The sequence below is a fragment of the Perna viridis genome, chromosome 15, assembly GCF_037379345.1.
Source record: "Perna viridis isolate PV_CMFRI_1.1 ecotype Kerala chromosome 15, ASM3737934v1, whole genome shotgun sequence".
Taxonomy (NCBI): domain Eukaryota; kingdom Metazoa; phylum Mollusca; class Bivalvia; order Mytilida; family Mytilidae; genus Perna; species Perna viridis.
In genome coordinates this window covers 4982337-5002631 of record NC_142459.1, presented here as the reverse complement: position 1 = coordinate 5002631, position 20295 = coordinate 4982337, and the positions used below count along the sequence as shown (strand labels likewise).

The 20295-nt window shown below is 37.1% G+C and overlaps 1 protein-coding gene and 1 pseudogene across 2 annotated transcripts in view; one reads left to right on the top strand and one right to left on the bottom strand.

Annotated features, from left to right (window-relative positions):
- LOC148596663 (uncharacterized) overlaps positions 1-5506 on the bottom strand; it is a 35414-nt gene extending 29908 nt beyond the window's left edge. Inside the window, exons 1-2 of the mRNA XM_088563396.1 lie at positions 5394-5506; positions 2532-2645 (exon numbers count right to left, since the gene is read on the bottom strand). Of these exons, the coding sequence (XP_088419522.1) occupies positions 2532-2645; positions 5394-5466 (187 nt within the window). The 5' untranslated portion in view covers positions 5467-5506. The remainder of the gene's footprint in view (positions 1-2531; positions 2646-5393) is intronic.
- Positions 5507-8293: 2787 nt separating this feature from the next.
- On the top strand, positions 8294-19459 carry LOC148596662 (uncharacterized; annotated as a pseudogene). Its single transcript, XR_015918971.1, has 5 exons — positions 8294-8832; positions 15564-15691; positions 17309-17374; positions 17845-18371; positions 18779-19459. The product of XR_015918971.1 is annotated as an uncharacterized LOC148596662 (transcript).
- The last annotated feature ends 836 nt before the right edge of the window (positions 19460-20295 follow it).

The following is a 20295-nucleotide window of genomic DNA, read 5'->3' as shown; positions in this document are numbered from 1 at the left end:
AACGTTGAACGTTAACTTAAAAGCAAGAGAATTTGTTTGTTTGTTAGGGTTTAACGTCCGAGCAGCAATATTTCATCTATATTCAGACGATGAACATGACAATGATGATGAAATGAAAAAGGGATGGGACACAGGCACAATGGGGTCGACAAATTTTGATTGCCACTGGAAATTGGGAGAGATGGTTAGGGTCGGCCAATTTAGCCTCCTGTGGCGGAGCCCCATGGTTCCCACTCCGGGAGAATACCACAGTAGGGTTCTTTCACGTGCGAGGAACGTGGCATCCTTCCTAACACGGTGCACCACTATGGTTTGCAGTTTTCCGTATTATAGCCTGACAACCCCAGCATGTAACACACCAGGGGTACCCTATTCGATAACCTGGGGCACACATCCCAGTTGCTCTGTGGGCAGAGCGCTCTAACCCCCGGCTAGGGTTCTGAGCACTATTTAGTCGCCTTTTACGACAAGCTTAGCGCTGCTGCAGGCCTATTCTTTTAACACCCGTACCTGCACGAGGCAGCAAACGCTCTAAGCATCTTAGCGTGTAAAACACACGATAGATAAACATTTGAAAAAAGAAGAAAAGTATAAAAAAAAATAAGGAAATTATTAATGCACAAAAAAACGAACGCTCCGAGCTTGAATTTAATCAAACGCAAAATGATGTATAAACGCATGATAAACAATGCACGAACGCTAAAATGGGTAACGTGAACGTTTCAAGGAGTGTATAACATTTTTCCTTGCGTTAGGAAATCCATTACATCAACAAAATTGAGCTACGGAGTAAAGCATCAAAAGACCCCAAATATTGAGATGAACCATGTGTAAAATTCAGCTCTTGAAAAAATATATGCAACTTAATAGCATGTAGAAAAAAGGCAAATGATAAAAGATATGAAAATTGTGAAATGCTACACATGTTTTGAGATGTGACCTCTCATCAGAATCATTTAAATTAATTGGGAAATGTAAATCCGGGTTATTAGTTACCTCTGATAATTTCGAGATAGAAATCCAAAACCAATTGGCCTGAGGTTATTTTCGCGGATATGTACTCGGCGCGAATGTAGCGAAAATGCCTCCATGCCAAAATATCCACTTTTATAGTGATGTCAAGAATATTTTAGAAGCTTGTTTCTAGATTCTAAACTAATTAATTTGGTTTATGGCATAAATAAATAGGAAATATGTTAATGATTAAATTGTCTATGCTATTTTAATTAAAATTCTCTAATGTACAATTCTTTAACAAAATATTTCTTTTTCAAATATTTTGAGTTTCCTTTCAAATTATGTTTGAATTTTCTACACAAATTAGATGAACATTTTGCGACAAGTCAAAAATGAACAACGATAAATAGACAACAGGTTGTTAATAATTCCTTATAATATCTTTTTAATTCCTAAAATTCGAGATTAAAATGAAAATTTTTTCAACTTACCACAGTCTTTTCCGAAACAACCAGAATTACAAGTGCAGTTATAATCCATTCCGTCACTAGTTATACTACATATTCCATTATTCGAGCAAGTTTGATTTTGGCATGGACATGTTTCTGGATAGAAATAGTTTCAAACATTATCGATTTAAATTATTTCATATCATCCAACAGACCTAAAGGTCAGGTATGGTTTCAATTTGTAATAAGAGTTACAATAATGTATTCTTTACCATTACATTCTCGTATCAAGTACATAAATGATATTGTGCATCAATCGCCGAAAGAGGTTCATTATTTCAACAAGGTTGGACACTACCCGGAGAATAGCCTAAAGTATCAGAACTGCAATTATGGAGATAACTCGTGATTACAATTTTGCTTGATTTAATGTTAGTCAATTCAACAGTAAGAAATTACTTCAGACAGGGTAATTGCTAAATGTTTTTTTTTATTCAAGATAGAGAATTTTCAGAAGCCTTATGCTAAAGTGATTCCCAAGCGATTGGGTATGTCAATGGACCATTGTCAATAATGTGATGTATTTTACAGAAGATATCATATTAAAAATATACATTCGGATTTTTTGACTTCCTCTTTCGATATATTTGGTTATGAGTACTTCTTGTATACAACTAATATTTTGAATATGATCTTCCTACATATTTGATTTTAATGCTGCTGATGAGAGATTACTCCTTGAAAAACGTGTACAGCATATCGAAATTTACAATATATAAAACTGGTATTGAAGCATTATACAGGGCGCTGAGTATGTGAGCATACAAAATTGAATTAAATGAGCAAATTATGTTTAATACTACAGCGTTTAGCTAAGGAGATAGACCAAGGAAAGAGACACAACTCTTACAAATCATTCAAACGTTTGTATTCAGCATTCGATCCCAATCCCATGTAAGCATCGAAGTAACTTGAACTGATTTTATTCTGTTTCAAATGGAAGCTTGATAAGCTTTGGTGAAATTAAATATGATACAAACGTATCAATTTATTTTCATGAGTTATGTCCCTTACCCTAGGTCTACATCCTTAATTTCATATAATTTAAAGTTTACAATTTATTACCACAATCCTTCCCGAAACAACCCGAATCACAAGTACAGTTATAGTCCATTCCATCTTTAGTAGCACTACATATTCCATGGTTCGAACAAGTTTGGTTTTGGCATGGACACAATTCTGAAGAGAAAAAGTAGTTCTGAATTTCATTCAGAGTAAGATGCCTCCGTATGAGTCTGGGAAGATTCCACGTTCCTCGCATATTAAAGACCCATGCTGTTGTATTCGATAGGAGTAGAACCTTTGCGCTCCGCCATAGAAGGCTAAATTGCCCGACCCTTCCCATTCATATCTATTTCTAGTGGTAATCAAAATGTGTCCACCCTATTATCCTTGTCTCCCATCCCATTTTTCACTACATGTTCATTTTATCATTCATTTCATGTTGCCCCGTGCAGGTCCGGGTGTTAAAAGAATAGGCCTGCAGCAGCGCTAAGATTGTCGTAAAAGGCGACTAAATAGTGCTCAGAAACCTAGCCGGGGGCTAGGCGCTCTGCCCACAGAGCAACTGGGATGTGTGCCCCAGGTGGTGGAATGGGGTACCCCTGGCGTGTTACATGCTGGGGTTGTCAGGCTATAATACGGAAAACCTGACCGCAAACCATAGTGGTGCACCGTGTTGGGAAAGATGCCACGTTCCTCGCACGTTAAAGACCCCTGCTGTGGTATTCGATAGGAGTAGGAACCTTTGCGCTCCGCCACAGGAGGCTAAATTGCCCGACCTTACCCATCCCTCCCTTTTTCTAGTGGCAATCAAAATTTGTCGACCCTAATATCCTTGTAACCAATCCTTTTTTTTCTCATTTCATGTTCATTGTCTGAATATAGCTGAAATATTGCTGCTCGGACCCCAACAAACAAATAAATAAAATGTGCCATTGTTTAAATGGATAGGTTGATTGATTGTTGGGGTTTAACGTTCGAGCAGCAATATTTCAGCTATATTCAGACGATGAACATGAAACGGATGATAAAATAAACATGAAATGATGATGAAATGAAAAAAGGGATGGGACACAAGGACAGTAGGGTCGACTAAGTTTGATTGCCACTAGCAAAAGGGAGGGATGGGTAAGGTCGGGCAATTTAGCCTCCTGTGGCGGAGCGCAAAGGTTCCTACTCCTATCGAATACCACAGCAGGGTTCTTTAACGTGCGAGGAACGTGGCATCTTTCCCAACACGGTGCACCACTATGGTTTGCGGTCAGGTTTTCCGTATTATAGCCTGACAACCCCAGCATGTAACACGCCAGGGGTACCCCATTCCACCACCTGGGGCACACATCCCAGTTGCTCTGTAGGCAGAGCGCCTAGCCCCCGGCTAGGTTTCTGAGCACTATTTAGTCGCCTTTTACGACAAGCTTAGCGCTGCTGCAGGCCTATTCTTTTGACACCCGGACCTGCACGGACCTAAATGGATAGGGGAGAGGGGAGAGGGCAGTGACTGAATTGTGAACAGTTTTGATAGAGACACGACATTCAAGCTTAATCTATTTCAAGGTTTGGATTGTGATTAAATGAGATTCCGTCACTGAATGAAACTGTTAATTTGACCTGATATCCATCATTCAAAAATTAAACATGCAGTTTCATTTATGTATGTAAGACCTTTTAAACAAAATGTTGATATTATGATCATACCAGTGAACACATAACATTATTAATAGTACAATTAAATAAACAAATTTATTATATAGTAAACAGTGTTATATCGAATGTTCCCGAAGAAATAAATTCCGATGATTCACACTGTGAAATAAATTCGGTAATTTCACTCCTGATAATATTTTGGTTATAAATTATACTATTTTTATTGAACTATACTAAGTATATCTTTTAAGTATCATTCTTTCTAAAACTCAGACAGAAAGTAATTCATGCATGTCACAAACCCACCAAATTCAGTTTTATTTCTTGTTCACAAACAGTAACTGATCACGTAACCAGTCAAAGTTTTTCATTTGGTTGTTGCGCTTTTGAGATAAAAATTATATAGATTGTGCATGAAATTTGAACTTCGCAAGAGTTATCGTTCTTGATTTGGCTTCATTTGGTTGTTTTTAGTGAGCAATGTATGATTTTCTCAAAAGAGCAAACCTGAATACAGAAAAGGTTGTTGTAATGTGAAAGTATAGTATACGTAGACTAAAAATGCATCGTTTGTTTAGTGGGTTTTTCTTGACCATGAATCACTTTTCCATTGTCTGACATTTATGTGGACTGATACTTAAGGTTTTGACAGAAGGCATATATATTTCTTCGATACACTTTCATAATCATAAAAGGCAGATCCACTTTTGAGAATAAAAAAGGTGCACAGTAAATGTAAATTATTTCATTCAAATTATACAGAAATTTTAAGAAGATATTTTATATATGCAATAATCAGGTCCAAGACAAATTAAAATCTTTAACGTTTTGATGTGTTACTGACCGATTGAAAATTAACCATCTGTAAAAAACTAAAATACAATTTATGCACTTAATTTTGTTGTTGTTGAACATTTTATATATTGCAGTAATTGCCAAATGGCACCTTAATTATAAAATTGATATATTTAAGTAACAAAAAATCATATTCTCATAAATTCCACAACCTAGGGGTTAGTTTTTCCATACGTGGTCCATCGACTAATTGGGCTACTAAACCGTCGATAGGTGAAATTTTAAGCTGCTGCGGCGTTAAACACCAATCAATCATATTAGACCCATTATCAGTGCACGATCAATATCAGTTTTAGACTACAGCCCTTGGGCTAATATAGTGTATGATGCGACAAAAGAGTTATTTTCTATATGTATCCACATTATTAGGTCTGACATTGTTGTCACTTTTTTCACAAGTTGGTCCTGTAACAATTGACTTACCACATGTTCGTCCAGTACAATCGACAGCAGCAGAACAGTTACATATTTCACCAACTGTACTGGTACTATTCATACAAGTACCACCGTTCTCACAAATAAGAGTGCATCCTGTAAAAAATATCCCTAAAACAATAATTTGTACATACATATAAATACATTTTACAGAATTGTGTCGTTTTTGATTGACATTAAAGGGCGTTTCTACCTCTAGATGAATAACCCCGCTAAGGTAGTTGATATTAAACAGCAACCAACCTGAATAGCTTATAATAAAGCTGTACACCAAAAACTGAAATCAATTTAGAACAGAACAAGGTTTTGACGACTAAGTTTGGTGAGACAGACTCGTTTAGTGGGGGCACAATATTTAAAGCACATATATTTCAACTGTAACATATTCTCAGTAGTTTCTACGAATTCACAAGACATACTCACCAGATTGCTTCATAGTACTTTTGTCAAAAATCAAACAACGTTCGGGATTTTAAGACCATTGTCTTAAAATCTGCAATCCCGTTTAGTAGCTAAATCTAGGGGCCGAACCAGACTTTCAAAATAGGATTATAAAGGCCATGCGGTGCATTAAAAAAAAAGGAATAAGAGTACTCTGGCTCCACCCTTTTGAAATTCCCGTCTATGAAAGTGATCTTTTATATTCATTTTCCAATTGGACAAAAAAAAAAAAAAAACAATTGTATTGAAAATTCAGTTTAAGGCTAGGGTAAGGGATACAACTCTTACAAATCACTGAGACGTTTGTATTCTGCATTTTACACCAATCTTATGTAAGCATCGAAGTAACTTTGATTAATTTCATTCTGTTTCAGATAAAAGCTTGATAGACTATGGTGGGTGAAACCACACGCCCAAAAAAGGCCCAAAATATTTTCCATCGACCATACCTTAATGGAATACCCAATACATGTTACTACATATCTACATTCCAAATCATATATATTCTTCAATATTGAGACTTACCTATTGTAAAATATTTATATTAAATATAATAGTTGAAATAAATAAGTGCTGTTTTAACCGTTTTCGACTCTCTCCTGTCTAAAAATCACCTTTCCAAAATGTTTACTTTGTCATCCAAAAATAATTAAAAGCGTACCCTTATAGACAAGGGATTCGTATGCCATGTGCTTCAATTACCAATTACCCTGCTGGCATGCGATTTACTTCTTGTATTCGTTAAGAAATTTGTGATAAATAATGTATTTTTTTTTCTTTCCTTATAATCATTAATATTTAGAAAAAAATGTGATATCGTTATTAAGGTTTCAATGTATTGCATTCTTAGATTGCCATTGTTCATGACGTTCTTAATAGGTCCGCAACGTGTTTTATGAGTACGCTGCAACGACGCAATGTTGTTAACTAGGACGGAATTGATTTTTCTTAATTGTTTCACCGACGACAATTTGGTTTCTTTCATGCTTGACAAAGGGTAACATCGGTAAAATGTCAATGAAGAAAATTAAGAAACTGCCGTCTAACCTTAGCCGCAAAATTCTTTGGTCTTACCTTGTACATGTACTCCCTGGTAACAAATAATAATGCATATGATCGTAATTAATGCCCCTATTATGTTCATGTTAGCTGTGATCATATTTCTGCGTAGTTATGTGTAGCCAATTGATATGACGATGCTGCTTGGTAAGAGAATAAATTAAGAATTACAAATTTTCTGGTCGAATGACCTTGTAATTCCTTTATACTTATTCTTGTTCATTTATTATTTAAATTTTTTTACATTTTTCCTCCTTTATTGTCAAAGAGTAAATATGTGATTTTCCCCAAAATATTATTTACCAAATATTTAAAAGAATATATATCCATGCATGTTGTGCTTATTAATTTTTCAATTTGCAGATTGAATTAACCTAGTTTTCATTGTTAATGGCATATTGCCTTGTAATGTGTAACAAATCGAGCATAAAGAAATGTGGAGAAAACAGACGGATTTTACAGCGGGAGAATAAATGGTGTATAACTATTAAAACAGTGATAAATGGTCAATGGCAAACACTTTTGAAACAAAATGAGGAATTCGAAATCAACCCCTATAACATTAAGAAACATTAATTCCATGTCTAACCGTAACCCCGTACAACTTTTAAAAATAAAAAAAAATTAAATTAACATGAAAACGTGATCAAATTGTTTGTTGGGGTTTAACGTCCGAGCAGCAATATTTCAGCTATAGTTTAGCTTAAAATCGTACGATTCATGTGCTAACATTTCCAAGATACATACTAAATGTTATTAGTCAAGCATCATGAGGTATAGGTATCAATAGTATAAGCCTGTAGCAGCGCTAAACTTGTCGTATAAAGCGAGTAAATGACGCTCAGAACACTGGCCAGGGCAATTTGGTTGTGTCCCCAAGGTTGGGAAAGACGCCGCGTTCCTCGCACGTAAAAGAACCACGAGTTAAATCTAAGTGGTTTTTTGTTTGTTTGTTGGGGTTTAACGTCCGAGCAGCAATATTTCAGCTATATTCAGACGATGAACATGAAATGGATGATAAAATGAACATGAAATGAAAAAAAAAAGGATGGGACACAAGGATAATAGGGTCGACAAATTTTGATTGCCACTGGAAAAAGGGGATGGGTAAGGTAGGGCAATTTAGCCTCCTGTGGCGGAGCGCAAAGGTTCCTACTCCTATCGAATGCCACAACAGGGTTCTTTAACGTGCGAGGAACGTGGCATCTTTCCCAACACGGTGCACCACTATGGTTTGCTGTTTGTTTGTTGTTTGTTGGGGTTCGGGTGTCAAAAGAATAGGCCTGCAGCAGCGCTAAGCTTGTCGTATAAGGCGACTAAATAGTGCTCAGAAACCTAGCCGGGGGCTAGGTGCTCTGCCTACAGAGCAACTGGGATGTGTGCCCCAGGTGGTGGAATGGGGTACCCCTGGTGTGTTACATGCTGGGGTTGTCAGGCTATAATACGGAAAACCTGACCGCAAACCATAGTGGTGCACCGTGTTGGGAAAGATGCCACGTTCCTCGCATGTTAAAGAACCCTGCTGTGGTATTCGATAGGAGTAGGAACCTTTGCGCTCCGCCACAGGAGGCTAAATTGCCCGACCTTACCCATCCCCTCTTTTTCCAGTGGCAATCAAAATTTGTCGACCCTATTATCCTTGTGACCCATCCTTTTTTTTTTTATTTCATGTTCATTTTATCATCCATTTCATGTTCATTGTCTGAATATAGCTGAAATATTGCTGCTCGGACGTTAAACCCCAACAAACAAACAAACAGAAAGCCACAAAATGATATGACCGAGTTAATAGATGCCAACTTTATCTATTCCCTTATTGGTACCTCAATTCAATGCAATGACGTATTTTACTTCGTCAATTATCATACATGCATCACAAACAATGTGCACAAATTTGCTGGAATAATACTGGGATTTAAGCAAACAGGTAAGCCGTGATATATTAATTGCACACCAATTTCTTTACACGATTCTTTAAATATACACCTTCATGTTGTTTACATATAAGCAGTATATTTCCTGTAATAGCGAGGCACTTAGGGGTTTTCATCACTCGAAAGGTTCGCACCAAGCAGATGCATTTTGATTTACTAAATTTTACAAATATAGAAAACAAGTGTAAACAGTGGAGGTTGACAATAATTGTAATCAGGTTGATTCTGTAGTAACATTATTTGACATTTAGCCGTTGCATTATTGATCTTGAACTTTGTGATGATACTTAATAGATTTAAAAGTGTCACAAATTTGGTTCTACTTGTATTTTCCGTATGTTTGGATTGGGAACTTACGGAAGCGTATATTGGCCATGCGTTATTATTAATTTCGCCGTTAACTTGCGTTAATTATCTTTACAATAATATACTAACGATTATGCTGCTATTAATTATAATTTGTGTTAAGTTTTCTTGGAATATTAGTTAATAATTTTTAGAACAGTTAAATGAAACGATCGGAATTAATTATAAGTGTTAACAGTCCTTAAATCAATTGTAGGTAACTCTTATGAAAAATAAGCCAACATTAACTAAAGAAAATTATTGCTTTATAATGTCATTAGCAGTAATTAATTAATCTGGCTTAATGTCATAGTAATAGACAAATGGTAATATTTACTTCTTATTTAATCTTAATATACATCAAAAGTCCACAAAATGAAAGTAGTCCTATCACAAGCTTTGTTGTATATTATATTTTTATATACGTGGGTTCCATATCAAATAAAGATACTTTATAGAATACATGTTTATTTACTACAATCTACACACACAAGTAACTACAGTTTTCCAGCATCTGCTTTTACATAGAAACTTAGAACAAAGAGAATTCATTGACATGAGAAACTTGCGCCCCCAAAAGTATTAAAGAAATCATAACTGTGAAATATGTTTAGATAAGCGATTCGCTGCAGACAGAAAATCCCGTTATTTGTAAATAGTAAATTGCTACTGTCAAAATAAATCTGTTAATCCAATTTAGATAAAATGTTGAGATGGTAATGATCTATCAACATTACATTGTAAGTGATAATTCCACGTTAATATCCAGTGCCTCACAATAAACTGCACAACTGCGCAGGGGATCGGAATCGTAGATGTCAAATCCCACACAGTATCCAGATTTAGCCTCGCAAACTTGATATAACTTTATACCGAACTTGTTTGGCTTCATGGGATTATAAACTCTGAATTTAACACGTCTTTAGAAGGGACAAGTCCCTTCATCAAAGCTCAAATGTTCCTCAGGTGAGTAAACATCAAAAGTCTCTCGCATCATTGTAACGAAAGGGCGTACTTTGTAAAGACGATCATCATTTGGAGCTAAACTGTTGTCAACAAGATGTAAGTTTGATAAAAAGGCTGAAAATCTGTCCTTTGACATCATCTTTCCAAATAAAGGAGTTGAAATAATATTATGTTTAGACCAATATGCATCAATGTCCCTTTTCCTAGTCAGTCCCATCGAAATTACTAGAGAAATAAAAACTTTCATCTCGTCCACGGTAACTGGCAGCCATTTTTGTAGCCTAGAATTTTCTTTCAGTTGTTCATTTTCTTTACGCTGTTCGGCATAGAGATTCGTTTGTTCAACTATCAAGTCCTACATTTCAAGTTTGAATAATAAATTGAAAAAAGTCCAAGGGTTCTGGGTCGTCTTGGAGATCCACATTTAAACTCGGCGTTCGCGAAAAAGGGGCAACCATTGGAGGAGAATCGTTTTTTTTTTCCCAACCAAAATTGTCGTCATTGGCATTATTTTGATCCTTGAAAGACAGTTCGAAGTCTATTTCATTCAAAAGTTCGAAATTGTCTACAACATCTTCAGGTCCGAACCCTTCGAACTCGCTCTCATCTCCCGATTCGTTGAAAATTCTTAATATTTCAGCGTCACTATCGTTGCCCTCAATGGCGTCCGTCATTACGTTTTTCACAAAATTTTCATAACATATTCAAATCGATTTACTGCAAAACTTTTCATTAAAACATTCCATGATTTCAACCGCAAGCGAAACCTGAATCATATTTCTATTCGGATTTCTCGGTAGTTTTCGATTTCAACACACGAACGCCCCCCTGTGGATCGCTATCCTTGTCGTGGTAGAGGGGCTTGCGTGCCTCAGTGATCCTAAGAGCTATGCCAGCTGGAGTTTTTTCTCCTGGTAGGGTTACCCATGCTGGAAAGGTCAAAGGTTAGAGGCCAGACTAAAGCGATCCGAACATCGACCGTGGGCCCGGTGTTTAAAATAAAAAGTGGGTTGACCTACTTGTTTGCCGTGAGTTGCAACCCGTGAGTTATTGGTGGGCGAGGAGGTCCTAGTGGATGAAGGTCGTATCTAGACTCCAGTCGTGACGTAACCCCCGTGTCATCGATGGCTGGATGATCGAGGATACGGCTGTATATGCCACTCGGCTCTTAGGTCATCTAAACGGGAGATCGGATGGACCCGGTTCGATCAATCGGCTGGTCACGCCATGCCCTTCATTTGTCCACCTGCTTTACTGATGGCATTTTGTTAAATCCAATGTTTCTAAGATTTTCAAAAGCTTACAAATGGCAAATGAAGAAGGCGGTGGCTCGTGGGTCAATCGAGTAGTACGCTGTCTATGCGCCATTGATAGATACGCTCTGTTCGAGTATGTCGTCTCTGGAATCCCTGATGCTATCTGCTGGAAATCCGTAGAGTCCTAGCATCGGTGTTGGCACTCGGTGGCGGGTGGGGAACAGAGACGATGAAACTTACTAAAACTTAACATGGCGACAAAAAACAACGGGGAGTCCAATGTTTCTTATTCAAAAAAACGAAAAAGTGATGTCTGCAATTCTTCTGACGAAAGTGATAAAAACTGGCCAAGATTTATTGTAATTTCTGCAAAAGATAAAGACAAAAATGTTAATGACCTTTCTCCTTTTTTAATACAGAAAACTATCAAGGGCGTAGCTGGTGATGTTAAAGATACAAAGAAAATAAGATCATTAATTTTAATTGAATGCCTCAGACCTGGCCAATCATCAAATTTGTTAAAGTTAACCAGGATTGGTGACCTTGATGTGGTTTCATCTGCACACAAGTCACTAAATCAGTCACAGGGTGTCCTTAAATACCGGGGTCGAGACCTCGACGCCTTGACTGATGAAGAGATCTGTGAGGAACTGAAATCACAAGGCGTTAAGTCAGTGAAAAGATTTACTTCTCGACGTGCAGATGCAACCACACCAATGAGAACAATCCTGTTAACATTTAGTTCCACTTCAGTGCCATCTCATGTCTACATTGGTCCATACAGGACAGCTGTCAATCTGTATATTCCTAACCCACTTCGGTGTTTTAAATGCCAGAAGTTTGGGCATGGAAAGGGCCAGTGTAGAGGAAAACTGTTTTGTTTCCGATGCTCTGAAGAAGGACACGAGGAAATCGACTGCAGAAAAGATCTGAAATGCAGAAACTGTGAGGAAGCTCACATGTCATCATCTAAAGATTGCCCTCTTTATAAGAAAGAAAAAGATATTTTAAAGATAAAAACTGAAAACAAAATTTCATATAGTGAAGCTCGCCAGAAGTGGTCCCTTTCCAACAATTTTCTTGCATCTGGCAAAACATCTTATGCTAGTGTTGCAAAGCGTGCTTGTCTGTCCTCGACTGTTGAGGTGCAGACGATCATGAGTTGGAAAGAGGATATCAATGGTCTTGCCAAACTGCCCACTGAGGTATCCACCAAAATAATGAAACCATCCAAAAAATGTTTAGAGGAAATTAAAAAGGCCAGAGCTAAGAAATCTCACCAATGTTCCCAGACTCAGTCATCCCAAAATTCCGGATCATCTTCAAAATCATCTCCATCATCACAACAGTCATCGTCTTCCAAATCTCAACAGAAGAATGTCCAACCCCCAAAAAAGTTGGGGAATTTCCGTGTGGAGGACTTGGAGAAATCCAAGTCTAGGCGACAGATTGTGTCGCCTGTGGTGTCGGACTCGGATTCCGAATCTGACATGGAAACAACAGATCATGGACTTCGTCCAGGTGAAAACTGGCTGGGTCCCGACCTTGATCAGATTGACCAAACAGATCCTGTTGCCATGAAAAAATACAAGGAGCAGCGCGCTCAGTCAATTCGAATTGACCTTAATGGTGGCACTCGTACTAGAAGGTCATCGAGTCGTGGTCGCGGATCCAAGTCAGAGAAAATATCCCCCATTCGTCACCCATAAAAATGGCCAAATTACTTCAATGGAATTGTCGAGGTTTAAAGGCTAATATTTTGGAATTAACTCTTCTTGTTCAGTCTATTTTACCAGTTGCATTATGTCTCCAGGAGACTCATTTAAAAGAAACGGATCAAATTTCCGTAAAAGGATATACAATGTATAGTACATTTGCTGAGGCAAATGAACGGGCTGCTGGTGGATCTATCATTTTTATTAGGGACAGAGTAATACATAGTTCAGTTCCTTTAACTACCGATCTACAAGCAGTGGCCGTTCGGTTATCCCTTGATAAAACCATAACCGTTTGTTCCATTTACATTCCCCCAAATTCAATTTTGTGCAGAAATAAATTAGTTGATTTGGTTAAGCAGTTGCCCAAACCATTTATTATTTTCGGTGACTTTAATGCTCATAATCCTTTATGGGGAAGTAATCATACGAATGATAAAGGTAAAAAAGTTGAGGAGCTCCTTCAGCAAGAAGACTTGTGCATATTTAATGACGGATCTTCAACGTTCCTTCATTCAGGCAATGGATCGTATTCTTCTATTGATTTAAGCATTTGTGATCCTCTCGTACTTTCAGAGTTTACATGGCGAGTTCATGATGACTTGTGCGGGAGTGATCATTTTCCAATTATTTTGGAGCATTTATCCTCCAAAACGGAGGAACGTCAACCTCGTTTTAAACTTGAGAAAGCAGATTGGGCTTCATTTGAAGCCCACTGTCTTGAAGAATTACGATTAGAAGCGATGAAGGATGTTGAAGATCCCATTTTATTATTTAATGAAAGACTGACATCAATTGCTAATAAAACAATACCTAAAACCTCGACAAATCCAAAAAGGCCTAGTAAACCATGGTTTACTGATGAGTGCGACAAAGCGATCGAAGAACGCAACAAGGCTCATCGCCGGTTTGGCAAAAATCCTACACCAGCAAATCTGTCTAACTTCCGAATATTTCGAGCAAAATCTCGACGTACATGTAAACAAGCCAGACGAACCTCTTGGAAAAATTTTATTTCTAGTATTAAATCTCACACTCCCCTCAATAAAGTATGGAATTTTATTAGAAAAGTAAAAGGAAAAAATTCGAATTCTTCAGTAAAACACCTTAAGGTTGGTAATACCACTCTAACCACCGAAAAAGATATCGCCAATAAGCTAGCTGAAACATTCGCTAAACATTCATCCTCATCTAACTACAAACCGGATTTACAAAAAATTAAATCATCTGCAGAAAAGACAAAATTAAACTTCAAGTCAAATAATGCGGAATCTTACAACTCTCAATTTTCTATAGAGGAACTAAAATCGTCACTGGCTAAAGCCCACGATACAGCTAGTGGGCTAGATAATATTCACTATCAACTTTTGAAACATCTTCCTGATCCATCTCTACATACACTTCTTACGTTAATGAACGAGATATGGACTTCTGGTAACGTTCCGTCCATCTGGAAAACGGCTTCAGTAGTCCCTATTCCAAAACCAGGAAAAGATCATACGGATCCTTCAAATTATCGCCCGATCGCATTGACAAGCTGCGTCTGCAAGACAATGGAACGAATGGTCAATGATCGCCTTGTGTGGTTCCTTGAGAAGCACAACTTACTCACTAATATTCAGTGTGGTTTTAGGCAAGGCAGAAGTACTCTTGACCATTTAGTCCGGTTTGAAACGCTCATCAGAAATGCATTTGCTAAAAATGAACATGTCGTTTCGGTCTTTTTCGATTTAGAAAAAGCCTATGACACGACGTGGAAATACGGTATTTTAAAAGATATATTTGATATGGGGTTGAAAGGAAGACTTCCTCTGTTCTTGTCTAATTTTTTGTCAGATCGTCATTTTAATGTGAGGGTAAATTCGACTTTTTCTGAGGAGAAGGAACAGGAAATGGGAGTTCCTCAGGGAAGTATTCTTTCTGTCACTCTCTTCAGTATTAAAATTAATAGTTTAGCCCAAGTTTTGAAGGACAATATTGACGGTTCCTTGTATGTAGACGACTTTTTGATCTGCTACAGGGGACAAAATATGACTAATATTGAAAGGCAGTTACAACTTTGCCTCAAAAGAATTGAGAAATGGGCTTTGGAGAATGGGTTTAAGTTTTCTACATCTAAAACTGTTGGTATGCACTTTTGTCGAAAGCGAAAGCTGCATCCGGACCCAGATCTCTTTCTTTATGGTAATAAAATCAAAATAGTAGAAGAAACAAAATTCCTTGGATTACTTTTTGATAGTAAACTTTCTTTTCTTCCCCATATCAAATTACTTAAATCTAGGTGTCTTAAGGCACTAGATATTTTAAAAATGGTGTCCAGTACCGATTGGGGTGCTGATACCTCAATTTTATTAAATTTATATAGATCTTTGGTTAGGTCTAAACTTGATTATGGATCTATTGTTTATGGTTCCGCCAAAAAATCTTACCTTAAAATTTTAGACGCTGTTCACCACCAGGGGTTGCGACTTTGCCTTGGTGCCTTCAGAACCTCTCCTATTGAGAGCCTTTATGCCGAGGCAAATGAACCCTCCCTTGGAGACAGACGTTTGAAATTAGGTCTTCAATATGTAAGTAAACTTATGGCCTACCCAGATAGCCCTGCCTACGACTGTGTCATTAATCCTATTTATGTCGACATTTATCGAAAACATGAAAGCAAAACCCCTCCTTTTGGAATTCGAATAAAACCTCATTTGGAAGCAATTCATCTGGAGACCAATGCAGTGACACCTGTTGTTACTTCGAAATGCCCTCCATGGGAGCTTCCACATCCTTCTTTCATTTTTGATCTGCGTGAATATAAAAAGTCCGATACCAATCCTTTATTTTTACAACAAAAATTTTCTGAAATTAAAGCAAATTATCCCGATTTTTTGACGGTGTATACAGATGGCTCAAAAGATGGCGATAGCGTTGCATGTGCTGCTGTCCATGGTGACAGAACTGTAACTGAACGGTTGCCATCAAGCGCTTCCATATTCACAGCTGAAGCTCGAGCCATATTGTTAGCACTTAAATTGATTACTCAATCTAATCTGTCACAGTTTATTATTTGTTCTGACTCTTTGAGCTGTCTTTTGGCAATTAAGAATTACAAACTGAAAAACACTCTTATCTTACAAATTTTATATTTTATTCATCGACTTCGGGAATTCGATATAGAAATTGTTTTTCTCTGGGTACCCAGTCATGTTGGTATTCAGGGGAATTCAGTTGTAGACAGGGTTGCCAAGAAGGCATTAAATGAAATAATAAAGGACGTTAGTTTGCCATACACCGATTTTAAACCTTTAATAAGGAAATATATTTTAAAGATGTGGCAGGACCGATGGGACGGTCTTGAACACAACAAACTCAATTCCATAAAACCCGATCTAGGCGTTCATCAATCCGGGTCGGGCAATCGCAAAGAGCAAGTGGTCATGACTAGATGCCGCATTGGACATTCTAGATTTACACATGGCCATTTGCTTGTTGGTGATCCTCCACCTGAGTGTATCCCATGTGATTGCCCTTTCTCTATCAAACATGTTCTTCTAGATTGTGTGGATTTTGCCAACATCAGGCAAAATTATTTTGACTGCGCCAATATGTTTGATTTGTTCAAGACCGTTTCATCTAAAAACATTATCGATTTCTTGTGGGACATCGGTTTATTTAATAAAATTTAAATTGGATACCTTCCTTGATTTTTCAATATTTTAAATGTTTTATCGAAGTTATGTTTCTATATGTATTTTATGTCTTAGGTTCACCTTTTATGTACCTTTTTATATGTAAATAGCTGTTTGTTTTAATTTCATTATTTTATGAAGATACTTTGATCTTGCTTTTAATGTTTTCCTTGCATTAAATGTTCTTGCCGTGATATGGCCCTGGTCGCCGAAACGGCAATAAACAACAACAATCAATCAATCAATCAACACACGAACGAATGACGAACTCCAACAAAAATAATGACGTATCGGAAACGACATATGTCGCGAATAGCGGTGTGGTACAAATTGGTCTTTGCGACATATGCCGCGAATAGCGTAGTAAGGGTTAAGATAATGTTAATATATTCCTAGTTATCGTAGAACTAGACGATAATTGCTAATCATTATGTGCTTATTATGAAATATATTTTGTAACATACAATTGATTAACACACTTTAAAAATGTAAGTTGTTGGCACTTTAAAGATAAGCATTGTTTGGAAGTTACGACTACTACAACAGAACAGAAAAACTCCAAAGATGGACGCAGAGGTAAGTTGGAAGTTTTGCTTTTCCACGCAAGCCATGATCTTTTTTGATAATATTGATTAGTATCACCTGCATTATATTGTCTAGATAAGTTTGCATCATTTACTTTTCATTATAAAAGATACTACATAGTCATGCGAGCACTGTGTGATTATAATAACGAATTCTAGGCATTTGCTATAAATTGTTCTGCTATTACGCCGACTTTACTTTGATTACCTATAACTGGAGATTGTTTATCTAATAGTAAATGCAGCGTGTTTCTTTTATTGGTTTTGTTGTTTTTTGTCATGATTTTTTCCGGGGGGGGGGGGGCTTTCAAGTTCCAAATAGAAAGTTGACAATATTGTTAAACCTAATGTTGAAAATATGAATTGTAGCATTTCCAAATATTCTTCAATTGTTTCTGGATTTACATTTATTATAATCACTAGTATAATATCCATTCTGGCATCCTTCTTTTAACACTACAGGTATATCGACAACAAAGCCTAATAGGAATACAGGCTCCTGGTACATCAAGAGATGAACTGATTGCCTATTACCACAACCTTTTATATACTGCGATAGAAATAAAAGGGTTTCTGCTTTTTGTGCATAGCATCATAGTTTCCGAAAAGAGTATTAAGGAGGCTTAATCTACGAAGGAGATCAAATGAGAGTGATTCCTTAGACATTATTCGATGCATATTAGCACTAAGAGAAGGATTTTCTGAAGTGGGATATCGGTCGATGTGGCAATTATTAAATGCTAGAAGTGGACTATGTGTCACCTAGGAAACTGTGAGATTAGCCCAACTCGCCATTGATAGCGAAGGTGTAAATACAAGGGCAAGACATCGACTAAGGCGAAGACGATATAGGAATAAAGGCCCACATTTTTGTTTGCACTTAGATGGATATGACAAACATAAACCTTTTGGCATTGCAATACATGGATGCATTGATGGATTATCAAGGAGAATATTATGGTTGAATGCCAGCCACACTAACAACAATCCTCGTTACGTTGGGCACAGAGCAACTGGGATGTGTGCCCCAGTTGGTGGAATGGGGTACCCCTGGCGTGTTACATGCTGGGGTTGTCAGGCTATAATACGGAAAACCTGACCGCAAACCATAGTGGTGCACCGTGTTGGGAAAGATGCCACGTTCCTCGCACGTTAAAGAACCCTGCTGTGGTATTCGATAGGAGTAGGAACCTTTGCGCTCCGCCACAGGTGGCTAAATTGCCCGACCTTACCCATCTCCCCTTTTTCCAGTGGCAATCGAAGTTTGTCGACCCTATTTTCCTTGTGTCCCACCCTTTTTTTTTCATTTCATGTTCATTTTATCATCCATTTCATGTTCATCGTCTGAATATAGCTGAAATATTGTTGCTCGGACGTTAAACCCCAACAAACAAACATCGTTACGTTGGGCAGTATTTTGTAACATATCTTAAACAAATTAAACGCATTCCAAGAATGGTTCGTTCGGGTGGAGGAAACGAAAACGTTATAATCAGAGATATACAAATATCATTACGATCTTCGCATGATGACGAGGTAGCAGGACAAATGAGTTACAGTGTAGGTAGATCAACAATTAATCAGAGAATAGAAATGCTGTGGAGCTTTTTAATGAGGTCTTTCACATCGTACTGGAGAAATCTTTTTAAAGATTTGGTTGACGGAGGCCAACTACACAATACAGATCCAGTGTATTTGGAATGTATTCGTTTTTGTTTCATGCCGATAATTTAACATCATTTGAACACATTTTTAATCAATTGGAATTCTCACAGCATTCGTTCACAGAGACAAGTTGAGGTTGAAACTGGCATACCAGATGTGATGTTTTTTTCAACCATTTCTATTTGATACTATGGATTATTCGTTCGATTTTCCGTGTGACCCTGGTGTGCTAGACGACATTGAACGGATATATACACAGCCGATGTTGCAAAGGGGATGTTCTGCGGAATTCATTGGTTTCGTTGAACAAATAACAGGTTTAAACATAGACGATTTTGATGCAGTTGACTCTCCCGATAGAGCGAAGCATTTGTTTATTGAAATTGCAGAACTCATCGATGCGCTAGGCTAGTCACGAATGTAGTCTTAGAGACATTTGCAGATTGTTAATTGTGTATATAAATTAATCTTAAACGGTAAAGTTTTGTACTGTTTTGAATCCCAGTTGTGCCCTCCAGCTTGAATCTATCGTAAGTGAGTTATTGTAATCACTTGGCGCTCGTTATTGCCGTCTTCACGAACTATTCCAAAGTATACCTCGTCTCCATTTTGGACTACATTCAATATAAAACAACCAGTCATCAGATTTTAAATCAAACTATTTAAGTTATCAAATCAACATTTTGATGGAGTTTCCCCGGATATGAACCAGGTTTCAAAAAGTAAGGAAATAGAAGGATTTATATAAATCCTATGATCTATGAAACATACTTTGTAAAGCAAATCCAAGACGATGTGTAAATTACACATTTAGACTTTATGTAAATATTATATCAAACTTGTTTTGGTACAGAAGTAAAATTGGCTCTTCAAACTTTTAGTCTAAAAAGACAATCATTTAAAATGAACAATACCTACAAGTAATTGTTAAATAGGATTTTCTAATCCGCTAAACAGTATTTGTTCTAAATAAATTAAAAAATAATAATTTGATTAAAAATAACAAATATCAGCATTTTAAATATCAACAAAAACAATTACCCCTCCACCAATAATGTTTTTATTGTCCATGATTTACGATTCACCATTTCTTTATAACCTTTGAGGTTCCAATACTGAAATCGAAATCCAAATAATGTCCTCTGCATACACTATTGCTCCTATTGGCTTGCGGTAAATTTGGAAATGTAATAGCATGTTGTTTTGCGTAATTTTCGCGTTCTTTTCTAGCTCTCTCCCTGGCTTCTA